The 20044-nt window shown below is 41.0% G+C and overlaps 1 protein-coding gene across 3 annotated transcripts in view; it reads left to right on the plus strand.

Annotated features, from left to right (window-relative positions):
* shf (Src homology 2 domain containing F) overlaps nucleotides 1-15958 on the plus strand; it is a 96625-nt gene extending 80667 nt beyond the window's left edge. For all 3 annotated transcript variants that reach the window (XM_023411990.2, XM_023411991.2, XM_023411992.2), the window contains 3 exons: nucleotides 4617-4791; nucleotides 4993-5112; nucleotides 12439-15958. In XM_023411990.2, the coding sequence (XP_023267758.1) occupies nucleotides 4617-4791; nucleotides 4993-5112; nucleotides 12439-12625 (482 nt within the window). In that variant the 3' untranslated portion in view covers nucleotides 12626-15958. The remainder of the gene's footprint in view (nucleotides 1-4616; nucleotides 4792-4992; nucleotides 5113-12438) is intronic.
* The last annotated feature ends 4086 nt before the right edge of the window (nucleotides 15959-20044 follow it).

Consider the following 20044-nt stretch of genomic DNA (forward strand, 5'->3'; position numbering starts at 1 on the left):
GGAGTAAAACAATATCCATGACATTTCAAAGAAGTCTGTCTTGTTTTCTCAACCTCATTACCAAAATTTAAATGAGGCTTGACAGGGCAGATATTACATCTACATATAAATGGAGGTCTCTTTTTTTCTGAGTATAATGCCTTTGTTTTTTGACATGAATTAATTATCCACACTTTGAAGCATTTCTCCTACCGTCTCCTTCCTCTAATCCACAGTAAGAAGACTTTAAGAAAACGAAGAAATTAAAAGATATCCAGATTTAATTTTGAATACAACCCCTAGATGACACTTTGGTGGGTCATCCCTTTGTCTTGAAAAAACTAATTAGAATATCATTTTGGTATTTATATAAAAGAAGAAAGTGCATTCCCAGATGGCAAAATCATTAGAGATTAAACTTCTCTGCTCTAAAAATAGAGCATTTATTAAAAGCCGTCCAGCAAATCATTATTTAAGTTCCCAATGCACATAATTAATATCAATAAAACAGTGAGTGATTTATTTGAAGGTATCATACCACGCTGAGCACTATTTTCAGTGTGTAGTGCTTTCTAATGAGATGCAGATCTGTTAATCATTTCACACGTTCTAGCTGGAAAACTCAATTTTCACCTCACAATATAGCGGTCGATGGCTCGCTTCGCCCCTCAGACTAGTCATCCTTTTTGATAAGTGTACCATTAGTAAATGAGAATTAATTAGCCATTTTAATTAGAGGAATTTGCGCAGGAGTGTGTGAAGAGAGGGAAGAGTAGTCAGGTTGTTCACTTCAGCCTCAGTGATGAATGTAACTACAGTTTTAGTGTCGTGGCTCCATTGTGGCTCTGCAGTGAAAACAAGCCCAGCGAGAGTGAGGAGAGTGACACCCTTGAAAAGTTTACTAATCCATTTCATGTTTTTTTACTTGAGTTCTTATGGCATTATTTTGTTTTGTGTTGTGCGCTCTTCTGCTGTAATACACTGCTGCACTTCATGTTGTTTTGGTCATAGTGTAATCATGGAAATGTCATTTTGACCTCTGTGTTTATCTGTGTCGTAGCCAATCAGCTCCCTCTCTCACACATTCTTCCTCTCTCCCCAACCTCCTCTGCTGTTTAATTTTCTTTACTTTGATTTTGTAGAGCTCTTTAAAGGAAGCTGTGTGTCTGCAGGGGGCATTTCTTTCAGCCGTCAGTCACCATCTGATGGACACTTCAATCTGATACACAGATTCCATTTGCTGCACTTTACAAGCAACAATAGCAATAACACACACACACATGCCCCTGCATATTTACGTGATGTGTCTTTGTGTGTGAATGTGTGTAGTCGTGTGTGTTCACTTGGATGTATGTGCACACTCCTGTCTCTCTTAAGCCGCCACTCAGGGCTTTTGTTCTCCTGTGGCCCAATCCTCTCGTCAATCTCCTGTCGGCCATGTCTCGGACTGTGTGCTCCAGAGAATGAAAGGGGAATGAGTTCGGTTCGCTCCCATTGATATTCAGCCTTAAAGCAGAATTCTACAACAGTTTGAAGCCAGTGCTGGTAAGATGGCTGGCAATCAAAGCAGACATGGCACCATTCACACTTGAGCAAATAAAGTGATAGCTTTTGTTTAGTTTGGAGGCTCCCTCGTCAGGGTAATATTCTTGTTGTAGAACTATGCACTCTGCCTTTGGGAAAGTCTCCGCTCTGACAGGAAAGGTTGACAGGGTGAGCTCCACTGAGAATAGCTAGTCAACCCTTTCTAGGTGGAGGAGGAAAGAGGGGTTTAATCAAGGTCAAATAAAGCACTGATTGTGTTGAATTCAGGGTGAAGGAGGAATCGGTGTGGGCACTGAGAGAATGGAAGAAATGGGAAGAGCTGAGGTCAGGCGGATGGTTGAGTGGGCTGTAGATACACCGAGAGATGGACTGTGTGGGGAAATCAAGATAGCAACATTCATCCTTATGCCACAAGAGCAGATACCATTTCCAGTGTTTACTGTAGATCACTGGTGAATTGAAGAAAAAAACACATATGATGTTTAAAGAATAATTTATATCTGGACAGAAACATTGGGGATAACAGATCAAGGCTGTTACTGCTCTGTCTCTCCTTTCTTTTGTCGAGACATTCCTCCACAGACGTGTAAAAAAAGAGGAAAGGACTGAGCGAGAGAAATGGGGCCAGAGAGTGTGAGATGGAAAGATCAAAAGAGAAGGTGAGGAGGAGAAAAAGACGAAGGGCCAGACGTATGCAAACAGGAAGAGAAATTAAAAGTGAAGGGAGGAGATAGAGGGAGAGCAATTGGCTGCGTCTTCATGTTGTGATCTGTCAGCGTTGACGGGGATGAGCAGAGCAAACATGCATCTCCCTTGTCCCCTTGGTCAGTTTCCATGGAAACGCTATTTCTCACCCTTACACATATACTGTATATTCATCCTACTCGCACTGTATTCCCAGCAGTCAGCATGTAGTTCAAATGGACTGCAGGAAAAACAAAAAAGTCGAGAACTAATGACATCTTTCATGTAGACTACACAGGAGCATCATTTGACTGCCTATAGTCCGAGCATCAGACCATGAGGAGGCAAAGCTTAAGATCATAGTCTTCTACAAGTCTTGAGGTTAGAGCCACAATTTACCCAGCTGTCATGCAGCAGTACAATTTGGCTGTCATTTTAAGACTCAGCTGTAGCCCTATAACGAACTGAAGTGAAGAGGCCAAGATAACAACAGTAGTTGGACTCATTTGGAATAATCATTTCCATGAGTTTATGTTTAGGGAAACGCATCAGTGAGCTCAAGGCCAGCGAGTTCAACCCAGAGTTGAGTGTGGAGGTGAAGGGGAGCCCCTGGTGGTTGGAGCTCAAACAGCAGCTTTGTGTCTCAGCATCTTTATCTGCTGTTGGATCATGTTCCCTCACAGGCACATGATGTGTTGGGAGAATTAATGAGATTCTTTAGTAAAAGTCATAATACAACAGTTTAAAAATATTTGGTTACAAGTAAAAGTATTTCCACCTCTGATACCAAGATCCCAGGATGCACCACTACAGGTTTACTGTCTCAGTAGAAGTCGCTCTCTTTAAATCTCTATCAAAGCCGATTGGCAATAGAGAGTTACTGTTTTCACCATTTGTATGTATTTTTGAATTTACTGTATCTACAGAGGGTCATGTGTTTGCCCATTTAGCCTCACTTAGGGGTGTCCACAAGCTGAATGAAATTTGTTGATGTGGTGTTGTCTCTTGTAGCCTTAATTGATGGATTGATATTGTCAGCCCCTCCACTCAGCGTGATGTAGGAACACTTGGCAAGCTCACAAAGTGTAATGCAATCATCTGACTGAACTGCCGAGTCTAGACAATTGTAGGCCCATCTCCATCGACATGTTGTGAAGATCACAGTGCCTGTCTGTCTGTACAGTAGCTGCCACGTTCAGCCCGAGTAATTAAACACTAGTTGCAAGACTGGCCATTAGTGACAGAGAACTGCAAAGGAATCTGTGAGCTTCATACTATACTAACTCCTTCCATCAAAGGCTCAGCTTTGATATGTTGATCTTAAGCCTCAAAGCAGAAAACAATCTCCAGCTAAAGCTTGTCATACGGTTGATGTAGGAAGCCGGGCCTCCGTTATGGCTTGAGAAGCATGTCAGTAGCTCTAGGTAGGTCTTTCCAACGCAGAGGGTGCTGTGACATCAATTATACTGATGGATGGCTGAGAGGAAAAACGGCTAAAACACACATGTACACACATACAGATGACCACAACCTCCACTGTTGAGCCTTTCATTCCCTTGGCCTCCATAACCCTCTGCCAGAAGTGCAAATTCACTTTCACTTGTCCTCATAAATATTATTTTCTCTTTTGTTCTCATGTTAGCTTTTGTAAATAAATGTAAAGTCTTTTTTTTTTTTTTTCTGTGTGCTGATTGGTTGTGAATTTTCCCAGTGACCTTCGCTAGTCATGTCATGAGCACAGGTCACCTCCAGCCCCCACATGCTTTCCAACACTTCCCTGTGAGGCTGCCAAGAGAGCTTGTCATGTCCACAGTTAACCGTGAGAGATTGAAAAGCCAGTTTAATGTTTAACTTGCAGTACTTCATGCGTGGGATTTATGTGCACGTACGACTTTCTGTATTTGTGCATATGAATTTTTCAGGTGTGCTTGTTTGTATGATTGAATACATTTGTGTTCTTAAAGAGTGACATACACTGTAGAATATATGGCTGTATTTACAGACATGTGGTTGTTTGAGTGGTTTGGAGGAAGTTTCCATGTGTGTGTATTTGCTCTCAGTGGAATGTGTACACAGTGGCGGAGAATTGATTTATTTCTCCTCCATTGTGTGTACATGTCCTTCAGCTGGAGGAGTTACACAAAGTGACACTATGTGTGAGAGTGTGTGAAAGCACAACCTAAATTTCAGTTCTCGCGCAGTGCGCTGATCTAGTTCAGTAGAAACATTTACCAGCAGATTACGTCATAACTTTCACAAATGTCTGCTTCTTGTTAAGCACACTAGCCCTTTCAAGTGACCTTGAACTGATTGTGAATGTTATTTTAGTTGTGGATGTGTTTTTAAATGTTAAACATATCCAGAATAAAATCTTTCAGGTGATTTCAGCATTTTCTTTTTTATTACAGTCCAGTTTGATGGCGTGGAGAAGTCTCGAATGTCTCCTACAAAGGACGGGAAAACTCGCCCCCTGCAGCGACACTCCAGCGGCTGCCTGGTCAACACTAAAATGACGTCACTAGACCACTGCAGCTCCTCTCTCGGGGAGCGTATTGACCCCACCATGCCCCTGGAAAGCCAGTTGTGAGTCAGATCTTGGTGTTGTTTTGTCATGACTGGAATTTTTTAATTATTTAAAATACGCCACTTTTGCCCTTCTGTTCATGTTTTTGTTTTGTGTTCATGAGCAGCTTTGACCCTTGTTGTTTGATTTCCCTTGTTGTCTTTTATTCCTACCATTCCTCTGTAAAGCCTTCTGTCTCTGTTTCCTCTTGGTCACTGTAGCTGGTACCATGGAGCGATCAGCCGAACAGACGCAGAGTCTCTGCTCAGGCTGTGTAAGGAGGCCAGCTACCTGGTGAGAAACAGCGAGACTAGCAAGAACGACTACTCCCTCTCCCTCAAGTAAGGACAGCAATCTCATCACATATTGTGCTGTTATAGTAGATACACAAGAGCACATTACAGATGGGTCAAAAAGTAATTGCACAAGCTCCATACAATTTAGCCCGATAAAGTGTGACAGAGTTGGCAAAATCAAGAGTCTGTGTTTGTCCACAGAACACAGAAACGTATCAAGTTTCATAGCAGCTACACGTGTTTACTGGTGGATTACAAACAGTGGACAAAACTAACTTGCTTGTAAAGGTCCTTGTACACCTGTGCCCCAATAGTCTGCTGACTCTGCCTTTTCAGTATGGAAATTAATTTCACCTTTCAGACCTCTGTCTCCCACCTACATCCTGCCTGTTCCTTGTCCTCCTCCTCCCCCTGGTAACCCCTCTGACATCGTCGGCTCCTGGATTTTCTGACGTGCCCTCAACTCAGTTAATAGTGCCCTTCATCAGCAACCCCTGATCTGTGTCACACCCAGCAGAGAGTTCAAAAGAGCCACTGTGATTGGTGTAGTCTAGTCTGACATTTGGTAGAGGTTACTTTAGCGTGAAGGCCCGCGGTTCGGTCACATCCCATTCTTTTGATAGAAATGTACAGCTATGGTGGTTTTGGTTTGATGATTTTCACTTCGCCTAGCTGCCAGGATCAAGTGCCAGGGCAACGCTGTCAGAAACATAAACAGAAATTTGTCAATGTCTGAAAAATTGACAAAACCAACTGTGAAATTTTAATTTCTCAGCTATTAAATCTTAGTGTCCTTGTTGACAAAAGCTCTTTTCACTCGACTTTATATGAAGTCCATTTTACATTGCAAGGCAGGCTCAACCATGTGACATTTAGAAAAATCTCCACAATTCTGTGAGGACCTTCGGATGAGATGAAACTATAATATGCTGAGAGACACTGATTAGCCTTTGTTATTACAGCAGAACACATCTAGCTGGAGGCTTATATATCTTGGCAGGGAGACGATGCTTTTCATTGCTCCAACTCTCTTCATGCTGTTGTAGCTGACTCCCCGTCTGACTTCCCGTCTCAGTGACTGATCATCTGCTTAGGCTTGTGCAACTGCTTCTTCTTCTGCCTTACTGACTGACTAAAATCTAACTTACTAACTGCTGGCTAGCCGACCAACTACTGGCTATGACTGATGCTGAACAAAAAACCCTAACCCTGTCTGACTGGTTGAGGACTAGACTCCTCAAACATTCACATTTCAAAACACACACTGTCTCTGTCACCACACAAATATGCACAGCCCAACCATGAGTATGACATTCAAGCAGGCAATAGTTAAGAGACAATCTCTATATATATATATATATATATATATTACATCCCTATCTTGAATGTAAACAAACATAAAAGAACTACGAACCAAAAAATAAGAAAATAAACACAGATATGGTAACAGTGCATACACAACCTTTTTGTTTGTGACCTGAAGGCAACACAGATGTTTCCTCTGGGACATCCAGGATAGTCAACAGCATAACAACTATTGATCATGTATCCTATATGGATCCTATATATACAATACTGTAGCTGTACGAACCCCAGAGCATGAACTTCAAAACCACACAAAAACAGCACAATATTCATCCACGCATTATTAAGAAGCAGCTAGTGTAACCAATCTGGATTTTTCATTGTTAGATCATAAACTATGAAACAGGCATGTAAGATGTAAGGTTGTCCCAAGTGGACGAGACCTTTATCTTATCTATAAATTATCACTCCCTATATTATTAATAAGCACAGAACTGTGCTCCAGAACTGAATCACAGAAACCTATAATGATATTTTTTATATATTTTTTTTTAAGTTGGAGAGAATAAATGAGTCCATCTCTTTATTTCGGTGAAAAGAAAATTACCCAACACTGGGGGTTTTAGCTCCTCAGATGAAATTGCTGATTGCTGGATTAATTGAATGAATTAATATTTTCTTTTGAAGGAAGACCAGTAGGCACTGGAAAGTTGCTAAAGATGTTGCCAAGCAACATCTTAAATAAAAGTTTTATTTGATTTAGTGTGAGTTTAAAAATGCCTCAGTAATGGCCTTACTAACATTCATGTATTTACACTAATTCACATCCCACGGCTGTCCGTCTGACCCTCAATAATGAGCTGCACTATTAGAGCAGGTAATAGGCGGGTACAGTAAAGTGTTTTGTTAATGGGCAACTCGGTTGGAAAGGTGAGAGAAGCTTTATTTTAGCTTTACCATCTTCTTGCCACGCCTCTCTGAGCTAAAGGCTATGGTTTGGAGAAACTAAAAGCAAGTTGGGAGTTGATTTCTGTGGCACCTGTAATAGCTGTTTGTCACACTGAGGAGTAGAAGAACAGTAAAAGAAAAAAGCCATGCTGAGAAGACTGAATTACTTTCAGTACAGTAGAGATGTTTCAATCCTGTGGCTCAGTGGGACCTGTAGCATAGTTTGACCTGGACTTACTCTTACCACATTTGCCAGGTAGTTGACTCCAGGTCCAGCCTAAAGGTCTTTGGGGCCTAAAGCAGAATGGGATTCAGGGGTGACCTGATGGCCTTAAGCAGACTGCAGGCTATGGCTACTATTCCTTCAGTGAATGAGGTTGGCTTTGATGATGGCAAATTTGATAGCAAGGCTGTGAAGAAATTAGCTTCTAAAGAGTAATTAGCTTGGCATCAAGGCCAATGGGTTTCATTTGTGTTAAGTAGTTAAGCAGTTTTTTTCTATATATTGTAATGTCATGGAAAAGTGCTCACGATTTACTGTATTTGCACGCTGGATATCTGACAGGGAGAGTTCAATTTCATGATATTATATTCAGTTTCAAGTTTATTGGAATTCAGTTAAAATAATAATAAATATATAATATAATATAAATATATAATAATAAATTCAATATCAAATTATGCCACTCAGTTTTTGATGCAGTTATTCAAGTCGAGCAATTCAAGTATAAATGATTCACATTCAGTTTTAAAAATGAGCAAGTCATTGGCATAGAACATGTTTCCTGAAGGTTTCTAACTCTATGTGTGTGTGCGTGCGTGCGTGTCGGCATTGATGTGTATATTTGTGTGAATCAGTTCCTCGGCATCGCAGAACCTCATGTTTCGTGCGTTTGGCTTGAGCCTAGAAAACAATCAGCGGGCTGATTCGTGGGAGTGACAGGTGCCGCAGCGCTGCAGGCGGAGGTGATTCTGAGTTCAGCCTTCTCACACGCCTCCCCTCCTGCCACTGAAAATGAGCGCAAACCCAAGGTGAAGATCCTCCATGTATGAGGTTGCTGAAAAATGTATAAGGCCATGAGGTGGCACCTATGTGTATTGCATTATTGATAAAGACAGACGTTGCTCGGACCTTCAGCTTCAGGAGTGCTCTGGCCTGACGGATAGCATTTTCTGTCTGTTGTGCCCTCCTAACCCCTTTTTTCTTTTCACACCCTCTACCTTCCCACCTATCCTTATCTCTCTTTGTTTTCTTTCTGTGGCGAGAAACCTTTTAGGTGTTTGAAACATATTAAAGCCTTCAAAAGTCTCTCAGAGCACAGTGTCTTCACCTCATGAGAGAGCCCTGCACAGCGTGTTTCCACTGGCTGAGCAGAGAAATTGTCAGTGAAAGAAGAAAACCTATCGAACAGAAACGGTTTGATGCCGGAGCACAGCTAAAGTCAAATTAGATAGCGAATTGAAAGAGCAACCAAAAAGTCTTTGCATCTGAAATCGTACTCATCTTAGAAAGACGCTTCATGCTTTTATGATGGTTTTATTATTATTATTATTATTAATATTATTATTATTATAGTCAGACACAAAAGATCAGGTTTCCTTTATGTTGCGCACTTGAGACAAATCAACCAGACTGAACCTAAATGACAGATTTTGTTTCTTAAACTTCTGAGCCTGCTCCACACCACCAACTATATCCGTTTTTCATCAATTGTGTCTTACAGAATGGTTAAGGATCATCCTGGGTAGGCTCATTCAATTTGTGCTCATATGAAATAATGGGCACGCAGGATATCTGATGCCCAGTAATGCTTAAAAAGGTCATTGCTTCTGCCAGGGATCATTATCGTTTGGCAGATGACTTTGCCTTTTTTTCTGATGCAATAGATTCATAACACTGAGAACATCATTCATAGAGCAATCCAATACGTCGCAGGGGGAGATAAGCGGTGATTGCTGTCGGGCTGTTCCTGTTTTGAGGTCTACAGGGTTCAAATCAAAGTCATAGACCTCAATAAACAGGACAGCAAACCTCCCCAGTGAGATTAATCCCGATTACACAATAGAAGCCCACAAACACAGGGATATGATAACACCACAAAGGCCTGTCTTCTCAAAAATAGCCCCGTATTAATTTTATCAGCAGCTGTGCTGTATTGCTGTGTTGTCCTGGTTTCTGTCTCTGCAGGACTGTAACATGATAAGCCGCCCTGAACACAGACTGGAAAATCAGTTGGGGATCTAAAAATTATGCTATTGATGTATTTGCCTTTTTAAGTGTGGCTCTCTGTAACCTGACACCTGTCTCCCAACGCTCTGCATGAAGATTCTTCAAACATGCTTAGCAGGGAGGATTTTTTTTTTTTTTTTTTCAAATGAGCTCTCCTGGCACCACTTGCAGAATGGTGGAATTGTAGAGACCTGTGGCAAGGGAAATTTGTCCTGCTCTCCTCCAATCATGATGAACTTGTTAATGTCATGCTCAAATATCGAGGCCAGAGGCACAGTAATGGACAAGTCTGATAGTTGTGTTTACTTCAGCCTGCAGCTTTTTACCCCAGCTCACCTAAAAAAAAGAAAAAGAAAAAATGTCAGCAGCGAAGTGTTTGAAATACGTGAAATATTTTCCATCATCTGCCGTATACAGTACATAGGGTTCCACAGCTTCATAGTCTGTCTGTCATAATAATTCTAATCACAGCAACATTAAAAGGATTGGACTCATCTGTTGAGATAAAGCATAATCTCACAGGAAGCTATGACTTTGCATTGGTTTGAATATGTTCTTATTCTTGATGGATGACCCTCAATTGAACCCTCTATGTTCTTTGCTTTTTTTTCTCCCCCACTTCAGTGTTTCTCTCTGTGCATGAGGGAGAGAACACATCCGCAGGCTTTGCACATGCAATTACGAGATAAGTAAAGAATGGACTTGCCTCTCATTCAAGGTGCCTAAAGCCCAGTCCTTGCTCCTGTTCTTTACGGATAATGGGCACATCCGCAAATATGTACATGTATTTACAGTGAGAATATATTCAATGACCTCAAAAACAGTAGTTGCTTTAGTTTGTCTGCCTAATTATTCGTGAACCCATATAATAACGAAAATGATAGGAACAAATCTAAGTGGAAAAGCAGAGCATGGCGTTTAAACCTCATAAACACTTGACCACCCCATCTTATTAAAACTGAAATGTGTTCTTTTGCCTGTCACTGTCAGAATAATATTCCCTCAACATACTGCAGGTTTGTTGATTGACTAAATTTCTCCCCTAACTAACTATATGAGAGTCCTGTTCCTCAACAGGACTCGGCTGCTTGTCACAGAAAGGGTTGGTGAGAATTGGTAATGCTTGGGGTTCCCGCTTGTCGTTTTTTTTTTTTTTTTTTCATTTCATTTCAGCAGCTGGAGTTATATTTCAGATTAGGAAAAAAAAAATCCAGTGGGAGTTTAGTGTGGTGATAGCAGATGCACATTATGTTGATGACAGGCCATAATGTCCACTTGTAGAAAGTGAGTGCATAGTATCTGAGCCTACAGCAATCATAACTAGAAGCATTAGCTGCTGATTGAAAAGGCTATTATGCTAATGTATTTTGTAAAGAGAAACAATCAAAATAGTATATTTATTACAGGATATAGGGGCCATTAGTTTTGTATCAGCCCCTTGCTAAAGCTTACTGTTGCATCACTTAACAACCCCTCCCCCCCAAAGAAAGTAATTTTCAATTCTAAGGCTTAAGATTACTGGCAAGGTGTAAAATGTATTGATCGAAGGGTCCTAGAAACACACTGGGAGCTTTTAATTTGCTGTGCATTTATTTCTTGAGCTTAAGTGATTCATCCCGGGGGTTCATTAGCAACATCCTTATGCTCTGGATGTGAAACCCAGACCCTTAAGCAACCTGCCTTTTAGTCTGCTCCCCAGACAGCTCTAAAGTTATCAGAGGTAATCCAGCTTTCAGAACATTGTCACGTACTGTAGGGAGCAGCTACTGCGGGAGTAAATGAGAAATGGGCTGTCAAAGAGGGGTGATCTGCTGAGTTTCTCATATATTCAGGTTCATCCTTACATACCTCTCTCTTTATGTATTATATTTTTAGCCATGGTAATGGCGTTGCTCTAGGGATGGCATTGTCAGCCTGTCTTTCAGTGGATCCACCACTTTGTTCCAGACTGAAATATCTCAGCAACTATCGGATTAATTTTCATAAAAATGTGCACAGATATCCACAGTTCCCAGAAGGCGACACCTAATGACTTTGGTGACCCCCCCCCCTCTTTTTTCATGTAGCACTATCTACAGGTCAAAGTTTAGACTTAGCCAGTGAAATATCTTAACATCTACAAGACAGATTGGCACTCTTGTTTCCATAGACTTTACTTTGTTATGACATGCACATAAAAGTAGCATTCCTAAATTGTTACGGCTGTGGTCTATACTGCTATTTTTGTTGTATGTTTGCTTCTTTTTGTGGCTTGACAGGTGGCGCGATGTGATTATATGCAAATTAGTGTTTACCCGGGACAAGCCCGTGATTGGGGCGCAGCTTTCGCAGTGGCAGCTGATTGGCTCCTGTCCCTGTCCACCAAGACTTAAAGAGCCAAGATGGCGCGGCTAAGCAGCAAGGGGAGAGACCCGCTTCTTCCGCCAGTCTCGACTGGCCACACTTGTTCTCCGCCATGCCTTGTGATATTTTGAGAGTTTGTAGGGGTGGACTGCCTTTTTCTTTATGATCACCTTTTCTCCTGTTTTTGTTAGAGAGGGAGCTTAGTTGATGTATTTTGGTTTGGTTATCTTTAGGCAAGTTATGTTGATGTTTTGTTTTCAGGTAAACTTGTTTTGTTTGTTATTTTGGCCTGTATCCACCCTGAAGTTATAAGTCACTCTCTCCTGTATATAAAAACACCGGTTGTTACATTTAGAAATTTGTTTGTGGCTACTTGGGGAAGATGGGGGATTCCTGTTGTGTCCTGGCCACCCCTAGATGGGATATAACATAAATACTATGCAACAATTCCGAAAATATTTTGTATGACACACACTCTTGATCTTGTTTTTATTGAACTAAGAACATGTTTTCTGTCCCTGTCTTTTGTCTTTCTCTGTCTCCAGGAGCAGCCAGGGCTTCATGCACATGAAGCTGTCGCGGACAAAAGAGAGCAAGTACATCCTGGGCCAAAACAGCTGCCCTTTTGACAGCGTGCCTGAGATTATCCATTTCTACTCCAGCCGCAAGCTGCCCATCAAGGGTGCCGAACACATGTCCCTGCTCTACCCTGTAGCCATCAGGACTCTATAGTGCAATGGGTCACCTGCAGGCATCGGGCCCTGCAGTACTCACTGGTCCACCCTGTGGCTCCAGTCTTCCTGTCCTTCTGGACAGAGCCCTCTCAGCTCATGGGAAGACAAACAGTTGCATCCCAAACTGCTGATCCTGACTCACCTCACTGGCCGACAGAATCCAGACCTGTTTTGAAGGCCTACTGCATAGTTTCTCATACTTACAGACTCAATGTTTGCAAGTCTTTGTTATTTTATTTTATGTTATTTTATTTTATTTTATTTATGACAGGCACCCACTTCATTACATCGCAGACTGACTATCTGATGAACATAATTTCATTTACTCTTGAGCTGACTTCCCCCAGCACTTAACACTCAAAGAAAAAAGAAAGGTACAACATTGTAACATTTGTCACTGGGGTGTACCTACTATCATAACTTGTTGTACCGTTTTTCCTACGAGTGCACATCATGGCAATTGTGTATGAACAAGTTCGTCTGATTTTCTTGTTTGGTTAGGCTCTACTGATACTGTAATTGTTTGTAAGGGGACTTGAAGATTGTAAGAGCCGTGCCAGGGAAGCGACTTTTATGAGGCATGTTAAAGGATATTGTCCACATGGGATATTGAATAAACTGGCCTCGTATGAACAGTGAGTCCCCCACATGGAGACAACAGGCCTGTGAGCTGTGCAGACTGATCTCTCTATCTTGTCATAGTGCATGCTGACTGCTATCCATCACTGAGTGGGTGTATCACGCCAATGACAGTGTAAGTACCATAGTGGTGAGACAGGCAGGAGAGCATGATGGATGGGTCATCCCATCTGACACAGTACAATTGGCTGAGGCTAGAGACCAGAGCCTGTCCAAATGGACCGAATTACCCCCACTACCCCTGCTTAGAATGGCTTTGCATCGGGAGAATGAAATATGCCTGCATTGTCTACCTCAGAAAATCAATTTCATTCGCCCATCTGCAGATCAATAGGTACAATGGGATTGCAGACATCGATCTGCCCTCCCTTCGACATTCCCAATTCCCTTAAAATTGCATTATTGGTTTTAGGAATATGTTTTTTAATACAGTTAATCCAAGTTTTTTTTTAAGAAAACATTTTCATAAAAAAAAAAAAAGAAGAACAGATTTTCCAGATCAGCAATTGTATGTATAGTCACTAATATGATACTGTGTGATGTCAGTAACAAATGTTTGGTTAATGCCTTATAATGCATGGATCAAATCAGTCCGCGAGATCAGATGATTTCCAATTCTGCTTTTAACGATTGTTCTGTGACTGTAATTTATTCTGGGGTAATTATTACTGATGTGTTACTCCTTTGTGATGGCCCGGCGCCCCCCCCCCCCCTCGCCCTCACTGTCCTGTGCCGATGTGATCGTGTTTTTGGGACTACTCCAGCCTCTTTTACTGTGGTGCTTTGCATTTTTTCGTTGCTTCAAGTTCTGCTAAATGCACGTTTGCCTCAGTGGCCTGACTCTGGGACACGAGTCAAGGCATCTCCTGACCAACGGGATTGTCAAGCCTCACATGAGAGATGATGGCATATTCTCCTTGGACCAATCACAGCGCAGCCTGTTTGAACCTGATAAACACCTACCTTCAACCTGTCATATTTCCGCTTAGCAGTAAAATCTATCATCTACCCTTTACTTACCAGATGTGCATGTGCGTGAGTGTGCAGGTGTCCCAACGTGTTCACGTGCACGCGGATGTGTATGCAAATGGGAATGTGTGCACAGACTTTCTGAGTCCCAGTGTGTTTTTAACCCTACTGGTACAAACTGCTGACAGTTATTGCTTGAATATATTTGGTTGTCAGCGCCTTTTTTTTTTTTTCTCCCTTAAACTAGAATTCAGCCCTAGGACTCACTAATTTTATTTTTCTTCTTGAATTCACTCATCAACCACATTTGATTTTAGCAACTCATGGGAATGAAATGTCTGCCTTGTGGCCTGCTCTCTGCAGTTTATTGTAACAGATCCAATAAAATTTGAGCCTGCAGCATACAATATTGCTGACCAGTCACAGTAAGAGGGCACTGATTTGAGTGTATAATGAGAGTGCCTAATGCTTGTATGGTCAAACTGTGGGTTCAGAGAAAACCTTTGTCAGTCTTATGAGTTGCAAAATTCAAATGGTTGGTGGTTTAATGAACAAATCCAAGTAAAATTTGAAATTTTGGTGGCTTTGTCCAAGATGAAAAAGACTGACGCTAGGAATTAGAAGCTGACTTTAGCGAACATGACCACTGTATATACAAAGTCAAATCAATTTTGGCTTTGACTATATCTCCGCTGTGCGCTATGCAACTTTAAACTGCAGTCATTGAAGGGAAGATGATTGGAGTGTGTGCCTCCACCAAATGTTAACATGTGATGGTACAAAATGTCCACAGGGAAGTATAATATAATCAGCAGGATGACCTGATTAGTAAAAGTGGCTTGCAGAAAGTGGGATGTATAGAGTCGTTTATTTTGTCAGTGCAGTAAGTGAGACATGGCTGTCATCAGATGAGTACAGTATGTCACATGAGGGTGTCTGTTTGTGTGATGAGGCAACCTCTACAGCTTTAGTAGGGAATAGTATGTTGTTGCAGTGGACCTATGTTTTTCCTTGAAAGAAGATATCCTAAGAAGAAATGCAAAATTTAAAATAAACTATAAGTGTGTTGTATCTTTTATGTTTCTAAATGTTCCCTGTTTAAGAGATCAAACAGTAGAGGCTCTTTATTTAGTTACTGCTGCTCATGAGTATTTCTCTACTGTAGGAAAGAGCCTGAGTATGATGGCCACACTGCCTAGAGAGAGAGAGGGAGAGAGAGAGGCCTTAGCTTTGAGAGAGAAAGGGAAAACGGGGAGATGGAGGGAAGGGGAGGAATAAGGGAGAGCCAGAGCGGAGGGTGTGAGGACAGGGGTTAGGGATTTGCTGCAATCAGCAGACACACTCTTTAAATTCGTATATTTCTATTACGAGAACCTGAAAGAGCCCTTCTCCTCCCTTAGAAGTGTCTTAAAGTGAGTGTGTGTACACACAAATGTGCATGCATGAAACAGTGTTTGTGTGGGTGTGTGTGAGTGTATTTGTGTACTGGTGTAAGCAGCCATCAGCCACTGACTTGCCCTGTGTGTATTTTGTGTATCACTTTACTGTGGTAAAGTGGCATGTATGAGTTTCCTTTGTGTACATTTTCGTGCCACGTATGTATGCACTACTATAACATATCTCTGTACAGTCCCTCATGGCCAAATGTATATACTGAATGTATTGTATGGGGACATAGAGGCATCAAGGTTCAAAATAAATAAAATTGGGTTTATGAGTTAAATGCGATCTGATATTTTGATTACCTTTTTCTTGTTGTTTCAGATGGACACACCACAACAAAGCAAACACATAATTATTTATTGGGAGCAAAGGCCATTCCTGTATCTTCACCGTTGCCGGTTACCATGGTGAAGCCCTTCGATAAATAGTGAAGAGCGTCTATTGTTTGAGTCAAGGACAGAATGCTGGAGCTATTATCAAGCCAGTACTGCAGCACTTGTTCGCTATTGATCCACTTTGTAGCACCGTCCTGTAATTTTTTTTTTTTTTTTTCACTCTGTTGTTCATGCCAGCAGCATTTGTGTGATGTGTCTGTCTAAAGCTTGCTTGTCCATATTTCCTACAGTTAGATTCCCTGTTTCCAGTAATCACACCCCTGGCCCTATTTGATAATTAAGTACTTTTTTAGCAGCATTGTTCGCATGCGAGCTATTTCTGTCCATGCTGTGAGTTTAATTAAGTGGAAATCATATATGATTCTTGGTATTTGAAGAAAGTCTTTGCCTCAAGTAAAGAACAGTAATGTTGATTTTCAGTGGTAACAGTCTTATGTTTCCTGAAACGACTCTATATTACTGATTATGGTAAAAAATAGTAAATTCTTTGAAATAAAAATGCCCATTCAATATTCATGTATTACTGAAAACTTAATTCTCCATATTTGTTTTATTTTAGTTTTAATTGTAAGTTCACCCAATTCAAACTTACAATTCAATTATGATTTTGAATTCATTAACTGCAAGTTTACCAACTGAATACTATGTCTATTTTCCAAATAATTAGTTCCTAATTACATAGCTCAGTAGACATAGACAAATACAGACAAACCTATGTTTTATTTATTGGTGACAGCAAAAACAAAACAAAGATGTAGCTGATTATTGTTGTTTTCATTCTTTTATAATATGTTTTTATACAGTATATAAAACTACAGTCAGTATGAATGCATAGCTCTACAATTTGCACTGTATTCTCCACCGTGACTGTAGCTACTTTTCAGCTAGACACATCACTATGATACTTACAAGCTATCACACCCCTTGTGGTGTTACGGCTACATGTGCACGCAACTACTCAAAGTCCAGCATTCAGTACTGGTGAAGGCAATTTTGACAGTGAACTCACTAACCCCTTACCCTAATATCACTTTCAGAGCTGTTGCATTGTGACAGAAAAAAAACTGTTTCTATGGAGCACATTTTTTGCCAACAAACAGGCATTCAGGAAGGGGGAATGATAAAAGGAAACGCTGAACATTCACAACCTCTCGAGCCATTTGATAACAGGCAGCCCCTGTAACACACACACCTCAAGCTCAGAGCCAGACAGTGAAGACCTTTGTCTTGGTGTCTCTGACAGAAAGATGTTGGCAGCTACAGAAAGTCAACATTTTTATAAGGCGATGAGTGAAACCAAATATGTTATTGCACCAGTTTTGGTGTTTTTGAGCAATTTTTTAAATGGCTGTGCAAAATAATCATCCAACTTCTCCACAAAAATGCAAAAAAAAAAAAGAGATAGCATTGTTCACAAAGAGCACTGGCTCCACATGTCATTTCAGATTCAGTAGTTGATTGTCTTTATCTCACCAGACTCAATCGGATCCAAAATTTCAAACAAGGAGTGAAGTTGCTATTTTAAGTTTCCATCCCGACTCCCCATGTGGTTTCTGCATGATCTCTGCCTCTCCCTCCACAGCAGCTTCTGTTCTCCTCCAGAGAAGCTCCATCAAGGGTTAAAGCACCTGGGATGAAATGCATCAAAGAAGCTTTTGTGGACAAAAAAAAAGGGAGTGCTGAAAAAGAAGGGGAAGAATAAAAACCATGGCTTGAAAGCAATGAATGGGCCACAAGGGTATAAAATGGCCTTGTGTCCATCAGAAGCTCATTTCATATTCCGCTCAGTCACACCGGGCACAAAACAATCTCAGGTAACAGGCCTTATGTTAATAACACGTGAAGTGCTTCTTTTCAGAAAGACAAAAGCAGATGGAGCGCATTATACCAACCCAATCCTTCCCCCCTCCTCTGGCACGTCAGAGGATTTTATCTGGAGAGAAATAGCGTTGGTATTGTTCTGCTTGTCTGTAAAGGCTTGATTAGAGGAGCTTTTACACCATTTCAAAAGATCCGGCATTGATGATTTCGATTGGCTTAACATATTGCCTGTAATGACATGGTGCAGAACCTTGCTCATTACCTGAATCCCAGGCCACTGTGGGAGTAATTGGGCAGATTTGTGCCAGCTTCAAAGCTCCAGGCTTGGTTCATTAGGAAGCAACTTTCTACTTGTTCATGCCACTTCCTCTTCCTGCTCAGAGGTGTTTTTTTTCACAGATGTGCATCCACCGCCGTGTCACTGAGGTAACTTTTTAAAAATTAAATGAGCACGGAGAAAATTTAACAAACAGCTATTCAAAACCTAAATGACGTGCGGTGAAGGCACACCGTGGTAATTGCGTCGAAGAGGGACTATAGTGATCTCAAAAATAAGGTAGGACTGTAGATATGAAAAAGCTTATGTTCCATTATTTCTGCTGTCTATCTTTAAAGTCAAAGATGGCGAGTACCAACAATGGTTGCCCCCGTTATAAACAAAAAAACAAACAAAAAAAACCCCTTAAGATTCACCTCTCTCGCTCTCTCTCATGTTGGATTTTCAGAAGGGATTTCACTGCACTTTGAACAACATCTTTTTTCGTATAATTTCAAAGGAATGAATATACTCTTCAGATGTTCTTGGAATAGCCATGTATTATATATTTAGAGGTGATGAAAGAGTTGACAGGTGCAAACAATACTTATCAGTTCATATACTGTACTGTAATTTCAGTTCTCCTTTGTAAGAGGATTTAATACCAGGCAAGGCCTGAGAGACTACATATAGTCAATACTACTTTGAAGTATATTCACAGTTGACAACAAAAGGAACATAAACATCTTCTTTTCTATACCATATGTGTGATGCTATTTCACACACCATTCAGTGTCTCCATGACAACTTCACATGGTGATTTGCCACAATAAATGGTTTAGAAGATCCTGAAAGCTGCTGTTAAGAGGCCTGAGATGATAGTCTCTGCAGTAAAAACAGTAAATAGACATGATATACTACAATGTGCAGCGCTAAAAACAAATGACATGTCTAGATCTGAAATCAATGCAAAACTATTCCCCATTATCCCTGCTTGGTTTTATTTTTTTTTCTGGGCAAACACAAAAGTCTCCTAAATTTGCTAGAACGTCAATGACACTTTTATTCACCATTGTTTTGTTGAAGCTATGACACCGTTTCCTTCAGCGTGGTGGAAATGCTTTTTTTAAAATACCCTTGGAGGCAGTTGGGAGGTGGAAATTGCCCGCAGGTGTGCATGCATATAAAATGGTAATGGGGACAGACGGACACAAAGCGCTGTTTGGGTGCTGTGCTCATGAAAGGGCAATCCACTGATTGAGCTGTCACATTCACAGATGCAGTAATAAAACTAAGCAGGGCAATTACTGTAGATGGAGAACGGTAGGTAGCAGAGGGGGGCACGCAATATGTCCTCCCCTAAAATACCCTGATGGGAGACAACGAGACAAAGCAAATGTAACCGGCTGTAATAAGGCTGAGGGGAAAAAAAAGTTGGAGGGGGGGCTCCGATAATGGTAGCGATGCTTCGACAAGCACAGCGACATCTCAGAGATTGTTAATAAACCTATCAATTTATCCGTGCAACTTTCATTTTTATGTTACTGGCTGTCTAAGCATATTGTCCTCTTTGAAAAATGAAATTACTAAACTGCAATTAAAGCAACTGTTTATGAAACACAGTTTAACAAAGAGCAGATTAAGAGCTGAATTTTAAATTTAGGGTAGGAAGAAAAAGCCAATAAACAAGCAGTATGTGTGCTAGGATGACCGGTGAGTCAGTCATGTCTGGGTAGAAATAAATTACAGCATTGCCATCTAGTGTACAAATGGTGGAACTGCATAGGCTGCGGGAAGACGATGTAAATACAGTAGATAATTTAGACTGCCTAGACCAGTGTAATACATTTATAGTCAAAGCCACCAGCTACATAACAGGAACACCGACTGATGA

The sequence above is a fragment of the Seriola lalandi genome, unplaced genomic scaffold (assembly GCF_002814215.2).
Source record: "Seriola lalandi dorsalis isolate HSWRI2012SDOR001 ecotype SW California unplaced genomic scaffold, Sedor1 jcf7180002054474, whole genome shotgun sequence".
Taxonomy (NCBI): domain Eukaryota; kingdom Metazoa; phylum Chordata; class Actinopteri; order Carangiformes; family Carangidae; genus Seriola; species Seriola lalandi.